Consider the following 9,330-nt stretch of genomic DNA (forward strand, 5'->3'; position numbering starts at 1 on the left):
CAGTCAGACCTATCTATAACATCCCTATATAACAGCTATTCACTATAAAAATTAAGTTTTTCTCATAACCGATTTTTAGAAGTTATATTTTACCTTTATATAACAACTTTTTACCTAAAATAGCAACAACCATATTTATAACAAAACGCTCTTTATAAAATTGCCCCTCCATAACAGCCATATAGAATCTTTAAGATTACTAATAATAATTCTAAAAATATGCACACAATCTTTTTCATTACACAAAGTTTCTATCTTGCATAAGATATAAAATATAACGACCCGGACAGTCGTTTTGAGTGTATTAGCCCCGATTCTCTATTTACTACTTTTTCCGTATCTGTTTCTGCTTATGTGACTTACCAGAAGGTCTTGTTTTTGGTTTCGAAGTATTTTGGGATACTTAGTCCCTAAAACGGAAGCTTAAGTCTTAGAATTTTGACTGTAGTCAAAATTGTGTGAAGACGACTCCGGAATGGAGTTCCGTCTGTTCCGTTAGCTCTGTTGGGTGATTTTGGACTTAGGAGCGTACCCGGGCTGTGAATTTGAGGTATGTAGCTAATTTATGCTTGAAATGGCGAAAGTCAATTTTTTGGGAAGTTTGATCGGGGGTTGACTTTTTGATATCGGGGTCGGATTTCGATTCCGGAAGCTGGAGTAGGTCCGTAATATTAAATATGACTTGTGTGCAAAATTTGAGGTCAATCGGACGTGGTTTGATAGGTTTCGGCATCGGTTGTAAAAATTTGAAGTTTCAAGTTCATTAAGTTTGGATTGGAGAGTGATTCGTATTTTTTTGTTGTTGTTTGATGTGATAGAAGGCTCGACTAAGTTCATATGGTATTTTAGTAGGTATGTTTGGTTGAGGTCCCGGGGGCCTCGGGTTGATTTCGAGTGGTTAACGGATCATTTTGGACTTAGGAAAGATAGCAGATTTCTGGTATTTTTGTTGCAGACTTTTCTTCATCACGTTTGTGAGAGATGTCTCGCGATCGCGTAAGGCATTTGAGAGGCCGGCTAGAGTTTTTCTTCGTTTTCGCGAAGATTGGGACGCATTCATCAAGGTGTGGTCTGTGTGTGCAACGCGAATGCTAGAATAGTGTCGCGTTCGCGAAGAGGAGTGAGGTAGCTGGGGATCCCAGGCCCCTGGTCTACGCATTTGCAGGGCAGGGGTCGCGTTCGCAAAGGGTGATGTTGGTAATGCTTCACGTTCGTGAGGCTATGGTCGCGTTCGCAAAGAGTTAAATTGACGGGCAGGAAGATTGGTCCACGCGAACGCGAGAGGGTGGTCGCGTTCGCAATGAAGGTCCATCTGGGCAGATTTAAAAGATTAGAAACGAGGGTTTCAAGTTCATATCATAAAATTAAAGTGGGAGCTCGGCAGAAGGTGATTTTTGGATAGATTCTTGCGTGAGTGTTTGGGGTAAGTGATTCCTATCCAATTTTGGTCAAATCCCTTGATTATGCCTTTAATTCCACCATCTAATTTGTGATTTGGGTGAAAACTTTGGGAAAAAGAGGAAGAATTCTTGAGTTAGATTTTTGAGATTTTGAATGGGATTTTATTAGCGGATTTGGGTAAATGTGATATGGTTAGATTCGTGAGTGAATGGGCTTTCGGGTTTTGCGACCTTTGTCGGATTTTGAGACATGGGTCCCAGGGCCGGTTTGAGTCTATTTCGGATTTTGGCTTACAATTTTGTGTTTTTCTTGTGGAATTGATTCTTTTAACCTATATTAATTATATCGTGCTACTTGTGGCTAGCTTCAGGGCATTTGGAGATTGATTCGAGGGGCAAAGGCTTTGCGGAATAGGATTTTGCGCGGTTTGAGGTAAGTAACAGTTTTAAATCTGGTCCTGAGGGTATGAAACCCCGGATTATTGGATTATGTGAGTATTTTGGAAGTGATGCACATGCTAGGTGATGGGCATATGGGCGTACACCGTAGGAATTGGGACTTGGTCCATTCCGTGAAACTGTAAAGTTGGATAACTTGTTGCTAGCTATATGCTCTCCCCGTGTTATAGAAATTTGATTGTAAATCATGTTAGAAATCATGCTTAGGCTATGTGATGGTACTATTGGGACCCGTAGAGGTTGCGTACTTGTTGAATTACCTGCTAATTATTGTCTTATACTCAGTCATGGTTTTACTTGCATATTATATCTTAGCCTCTTCTTGATTCTTGTTGATACACTATGTTATCTTTGTTTGGGCCGATTTTTGTGATTTTCGAGAGCCCGAGAGACTAGAGATGTTGATGACTGAGTGAGGCCGAGGGCCTGTCTGTGAGGTATTGATACTATGGCACGTGAGTTATCCGTGCAGTACGTGAGTTGTTCGTGCGGATCACATATTGATACTATAGCACGTGAGTTGTCCGTGTGGATATAGCGCTTGGGCTGAAAGGAGCCCCTTCGGAGTCTGCACACCCCTAGTGAGCGCATGTACCTATTGAGTCTGAGTACTGAGGGCTAAGAGCCGAGTGATTGAGTTGTTGTGACGAGTTGAGTGACTGTTGCCCCGAGAGGCTGTACTTGATTTCATTTTTTGATGCACTTAGTTGTTGTTTGTCATTGTTGTGAAATTTCTGAAGGATTTTATATTCGGATCACCTGAACTTGAACTGTATAAAACTGAGTTGACTTAGACTGCCGGATTTGAAAGCATATCTATTCTTTGCTGGAACTATTAAAAATGAACTATATTTGTATAGCTCGTCACTACCTTCTCCGTTTCTTATTTAGTTTTGTTACTTACTGAGTTAGTTGTACTCACGCTACACCCTGCATTTCGTGTGCAAATCCAGGTATTCCCGGTCGTAGCGGGTGTTGATATTTGAGCAGCTGATTTCGGAGACTATCGAGGTAGCTGCATGGCGTTCACATGCCTTGGCTCTCCTTCATTATCTTATTCTCATTTCAGTTCTTATTCCTTAGATGTTGTATTAGACTACTCCTGGTGTAGATGCTCATGTACTCAGTGGCACCCCGATGTCGGGCTATTTTTCCGCACTTATGCTTTGGGTTTTACCCCGTTTTTATGAAAAACTCCGATTATTTTAAATATATTAATTCATTTCTGTTAAATGTTGAAAGTGTTTTGGAGATGTCGGCTTGCCTAGTATCACGATATGCATCCTCACGACGGGTTAAGTTTTGGGTCGTGACATAAAATTTGAAGATTTGCATATGATATCTTTTCCATTGGATATATTCAAAAAAATATTTAGATAGAAATTTATCTGTTACGCTTTTAGATTGTCTTCAAAGGAAAACTATTGGATACCTTTTTACTGAAAATTTGGACACGAATCTTGGCCAATTCAAGCGTTATATCGCTAGTATCTACGAAACAAGCTACAATTACAAAGTTCTGCCTTCAATCTTGATTTTTTTTAAATTTTTTAGATAGCTTTAAAATGTCGGTCTTAGAGTTTAAATCTTTATACTTTTAGTTATGAATTTATTAATAATGTATTAGCTTTCTTCAATATTTAACTAGCTAAATATGCATATGTTTTGAGATTTTAAATTTGAATAATTTTCTTATCTTTTATATGTAACATTAAAAAAAAAATTAGATAATTTTATCTATAACAGCCAAAAAATATCTAAACGACAAATGATGTTATAGGTATATAATATTTATTCACTATAAAAGCCAAAACATATCGGAACAAACGAGGCTGTTATAGAGAGGGTTGACTGTATAACTAAATAAGCACCTTAAAAATAAAATAAATAAAAATTGGAGTCGTGGAATCAACCACTAATGCTTATATCAGGGTAGGTTGCCTACATCACACCCACTTGAGGTGCAATCCTTTTCCAAACATAGCATAAACACAGGATATTTCGTGCACCAGGCGGTCACGACCCCAAATTCCCTCCGTAGGATGTCGTGATGGCATCTAGTCTCTAAGACTAGGTAAGCCTATAAATACAGAATAAAAATCTAAATCTGAAATAAATAAACTACAATTCAAACAATTTCAACTTCCAAAACCCTGTAAAAATAAGTCACAAGCTTCTAAGAATTTTTTCTCAATGTCTCTCTATATATATATCAAGGTCTAAAGAAAATAAGGAAGCACCACAATAAAGATAGAAGGGGACTCCGGAGTCTGCGGATGCTGGCAGATATACCTCGAAGTTTCCGTGCACAGGTAACTCACTGATGTCGGGGCTGGTAAGGAGTACCTGGATCTGCACAAAAAGATGTACAGAAGCATAGTATGAGTATACCACAGCGGTATCCAGTAAGTGCCAAGCCTAACCTCGGTAGAGTAGTGACGAGGTCAGGTCAGGCCCTACTGGAAAATAATAATTGCATTGTAAAATATTTAACAATATAATAAAATAAAATGATAATGGAAATGAATCAAGTAGCATGTCACCATTTAATTACACAAAATAATGGCAAATAATATCTCGTGGAATCAAAACAGAATTCCTTTCAACTTTAAGAAAATCATAACAAATAATCAAAGACAACTGCAGCCATAAATCAATATCAACAAGGGCACTCCCGAGGTACCGCCTCGTAGTCCCAAATCATAAATAAATTCACAATATCTCATTTCCTTATCTCACCGCGGGAGCCTTCACAATTTATTTTAAAGAAAATATTTTTTCCGAAATAGCATCCCGCGTTTTAGCCATCCTTATCACACCGCATGACTTCTAGTAGTTTCCCCTACTAGCCACGCGTATCAAGCCACGCTTATCTCACCGCATGCATTTCAATACCCAGACCTTATACCACTGCATGTATATCAATATCACAATATATCATAATTTGCACCTCAAGTGCTCAAATAATTTAACTTGCCAACATAATTCAACAACAATATTTTTCACAATAAAGAGCTCACGGATCATGCCAAAATAAATCATCAATAATATTTTTTCATAATAAAGAGCTCACGGATCCATCACAATGAGTACGAAAATCTTACACAAATATTCAGGAATAAATAATTCAGCAAAATAATATTTCAAAATCTTTAATACGTTGCTTCAATACCAAATTTAAAATGTCAAATAATTCATATTAATAATATTTAAATTAAAAAAAATCAATCTCAAATAATGCACAAAATAAAAGAAACCAAGTTTCAACTAAACAGGTAAAACAATTAGCAGGAAAAAGGTCGAGCAAATTTAAAGTATACAAATCAAATCAATGATGGAGAATATAACAAGATTTAATAATTTAATTAATATGCAACATTGATCTTCACAATTTAAAAACATAATCTTTCACATTTAGTCCGTCTACACACTCGTCACCTCGTGTATACGACTTTCATCACATTACAATTAATACAATCCTAGGGAAAATTTTTCCCACACAAGGTTAGACAAGTCACTTACCTCGACTTGCTCCAATTTAACCAAGTAGTATGCCTTTTTCTCGATTTTCTAACTCCGATCAACTCGTATCTAGTCATAATTAATTCGATACAGTCAACAAAAATTATAGAAATCAATTTTATAAGATTATACTATATTTTTCAATAAAATTCAAAATTAGCTCAAAAATCGCCCATGGGGCCCATATCTCAGAATCCAGCGAAACTTATAAAATCCGATAACCCATTTAATTACGAGTCCAACCATACCAGTTTCACTCAAATCCGACTCCGAATTGACACAGAAATCTCAAAAATTTATTTCTATGAGATTTCTAAAAGTTTCTCAAAACTTCAATCTCGATAAACTAATTAAATGGTGAAAACAATGATATATTCGTGTATATAGACCAAATTCGAGTTAGAATCACTTATCCAAATATTTTTTCTTGTAAATCTGTCAAAATCGCTTCTGCTCAAGCTCAAGTTCGTCAAAAATGACAAATGGGACGAAATTCCCTCTTTTATAAATCTGCCGAGGCAGCCTTCGGAACTAGGCCTCGATCGTGGCTTTGATCATGGACCTCGAGTCTAGGCCTCGATCGTGGCTTCGATCACAGGCTCGAGCCGGGGCCTTCGGTCATGGCATCGAGTCTGGGCCTTCGATCATGGCCTCGAACACGGCATCGATCTTGAGCCTTCAATCACTGGCCTTCGATCATGGCCCTCGAGCCTTGCCTTCGATCATGTCTCTCGAGCCTGCCTTCAATCCTCGGCTCGATTTCTGGGCTTCGATTTTTGGACTCGACTTCTGGGCTCGATTGCTCAGCAGAAGAAATATTGCAGCAGCTTTTTGCAGCAGCTGTTTAAGTCCCATTTTTGATCCGTTAACCATCCGAAACTCACCCGAGGCCCTCGGGACCTCAACCAAATACACCAATAAGTCCTAAAATATCATACGAGCTTATTTGAAACCTCAAATCACATCAAACAATGCTAAAATCACGAATCATGCTCCAATTCAAGCTTAATGAAACTTAGAATTTCCAACTTCTACATTAGATGTCGAAACCTATCAAATCAAGTCCGATTGACCTCAAATTTTGCACACAAGTCATAAATGACATAACTGAGCTATGCAAATTTTTGCAACTGGATTCCGACCCCGATATCAAAAAATCAACTCCCCGGTCAAACTTCTAAACTTTAAATTCCTATTTTAGCCATTTCAAGTCTAATTTCACTACGGACTTTCAAATAAAATTCCGATCAAGCTCTTAAGTCCAAAATCAACATACGGAGCTGTTGGAATCATCAAAATTCTATTCCGGGGTCGTTTGCACATAATTCGATATCCGATCATTATTTAAACTTAAACTTTAAATTGTTTTTATCAAAATTCAATATCTCGGACTAGGGACCTCGAAATTTGATTTCGGACATACGCCCAAGTCCCAAATCACGATACGGACCTATCAGAACTGTCAAAATACTGATCCGAGTCCATTTGCTCAAAATATTGACCAAAGTCAACTCAATTGGGTTTTAAAGCTTTAATTCACATTTTAATCCATTTTTCATATAAAAGCTTTCCGGAAAATTTTACGGACTGCGCACGCAAGTCGAGTAATGATAAATAGTACTTTTTGAAATCTTAGAATACATAATTAATTATTAACTTTAAAGATGATATTTTGGGTTATCATATAGGCCGTCCTTTAAGCACCTTAGGACCCTTTTATTCTAGTCAATTGTCTTATATCTAGATTATCCAAATTTGAACATTTGGACCCCGTAACCCCTTTAAGGCACTGAAAACATTATTAAAAAAATAATAAAATAGCCGTCTCGGATTTGGCTCGGGCTCAACGCGAATACAAAAAATAATTATTTTAACTCTTCAAATGTAATAGTGCCATATAAAGTTGATACAGAGAGTGAATTGGAATTTTATACTAGTTGAAAACACAACTTTATTTAGTACACATTTCTTTCTATGATAGTAGACAACAATTTTCACCTAAAAGTCTTGAATAATTATAAATTTTGTATCCTGTCGAAGTTAAGATTATACTTCTGAGTATTATCAGGATGAAACACTCCAAAATGCTTCTCTGTCTCGGCACCAATCTTAATATTTTCATCAAACATAGCAAACAAATAAGTTTCTATAGCTTTTCCAGGCTTGTGAATAGTTCCTGCACCTAACTTCACATGACTAATCAAATTCCTATAATAAGTCCCAGCATTTTCCATACTTGCTCCAAATCCACCATCAGATGGCCATCCACTTTCAGCAACAACAATTTGTACGTTATCTCCACCAGCTTTCTCAACTGCATAATAAGTTGCATCTAACATAGCATCGAAAAGATTATGATAGCCCGTTAAATCAGGATTTTTTTGTGTAAATAATGCATAAGGGAGTGGAACACGACCAGGGTCGCCAATATAACCATAGTACGGATAAACATTCGCTAGCAAAGGAAGGTTATTTTGTTTCAAGAACCCGATAATCGGGTTGATGAAACTGGTTACATCATCGCTAAATACTGACTTAGACGGTGGATATGTATTCGTCAAAAGCCCAGTATCTATCGTCGTTGTGGCCTTCACTTGATTCTGCATTCTGAATTTTGTTATCGCCTGTTGCACGTTTCGCAATGCAGGAAGAACAAATGGAACAAATTGAGATGTCCCAACATTTTTAGGTGATACTTCATTGCCAACACTTATATATTTGAACTTGACTTGTGGGAAATAACTCTTAATATTGGCAATGACCCAATTTTCAGCTGCCTTAGGATCTATACTAAAGGGTTGAAGATTGTCATTGGAAATATCAAGAATAATGCTAATGTTACTTCCTTTAAGAGCAGTGAGTGTTTCAGGAATTGGATCATAGACTCTCATGTTTGTTATGCCATTAGCTTTATAAAGATTTACAACATCTTGTGCAGATGGTAAGTTGTTCCCATTTCTCCCATAGCACACTCCAACAGGCTGTGCATCTGCATTATATTATAAAAATCATACCGTAAATACAAGTTGTTTTAAGATCACATACCATAATTAAATACCTAACTTAAAACTTATGTTGTGCGCACTTTCCAAAATGTCGTTGCACTCATGTTGGATCCTTAAAAAATACACTACTTTGAAAGATCCGGCATGCACCTAACGATATTTTCAGAGAGTCCGAGCAACATAGCTTAAAATCCGTTGAGAGTAATACATGACCCGTTTTGCATAGGATTTATGTTGTACATGCTGATAGTATAAAAATGTTAAATACCATTCTTTTCAAGTCACTAAATAATATTAATTGAAGACAGTAGTTATATACCTATAAGTACATATAAATAACTTGATTATATAAATACCTTTTACACCATTGATGCATAATACTTAAAACTCATATATTTTCATAAGTTACCTAACAAACTATGTATATGATACAAAATCATATCAATGATGCACCTTTGCTAAAATAATACTAGTATATAATGAAAATAATAAAATGTTTAAAGTAAAACTAAGAATAGGAGATGATGAGAAAATACCTATTATTTGAAGGCATGTCATTAACATTCCAACAAATACAAACACCAACAAGTTAGCCATCATTGAAGCAAATATGAAACAAATGAAATGTACACAGTAGGAAAAGGGCCAGATGATGGCTTCTTATATAGGGGGAAACTGGCTATTAGTGTAATGTTGAAACTAGTTCCTGCAATCTAGTCCAAGTTAAGTATATGTGAAATCATTTAATACACCAAATTACCTTCTTGGAATAACATAGGACATAATTGGTCAAAATTTAAATTATTGGAAATTAATTGATGGACTAAGTTTATATCTTAATTTGGATTTACCGGCCATTATTTTATGAGTAGCCCTCAAAATTTACAATTTAAATCAGAACTAAATGATTTTTAAGATCACGTTTGAATGATATACCAATTTAA

At 36.3% G+C, this 9,330-nt stretch overlaps 1 protein-coding gene across 1 annotated transcript; it reads right to left on the reverse strand.

Moving 5' to 3' along the window:
- Positions 1-7,351: 7,351 nt before the first annotated feature.
- Positions 7,352-9,001, reverse strand: LOC107794770 (glucan endo-1,3-beta-glucosidase, acidic-like). Its single transcript, XM_016617292.1, has 2 exons — positions 8,923-9,001; positions 7,352-8,370 (listed from the first exon to the last, which is right to left on the reverse strand). Exons 1-2 carry the CDS (start codon positions 8,984-8,986, stop codon positions 7,397-7,399), a joined length of 1,038 nt encoding a protein of 345 aa, XP_016472778.1. The 5' UTR covers positions 8,987-9,001; the 3' UTR covers positions 7,352-7,396.
- Positions 9,002-9,330: the final 329 nt, after the last annotated feature.

The sequence above is a fragment of the Nicotiana tabacum genome, chromosome 9 (genome assembly GCF_000715075.1).
Source record: "Nicotiana tabacum cultivar K326 chromosome 9, ASM71507v2, whole genome shotgun sequence".
NCBI classification, from domain to species: Eukaryota; Viridiplantae; Streptophyta; class Magnoliopsida; order Solanales; family Solanaceae; genus Nicotiana; species Nicotiana tabacum.

Bases quoted from the DNA above. Each gene is read 5' to 3' on its own strand.
- LOC107794770 (XM_016617292.1), bottom strand. From the start codon at position 8,986: ATGATGGCTAACTTGTTGGTGTTTGTATTTGTTGGAATGTTAATGACA. The intron at 8,371-8,922 runs GTATTTTCTCAT...AATATAATGCAG, and splicing joins GACATGCCTTCAAATAATAG to ATGCACAGCCTGTTGGAGTG.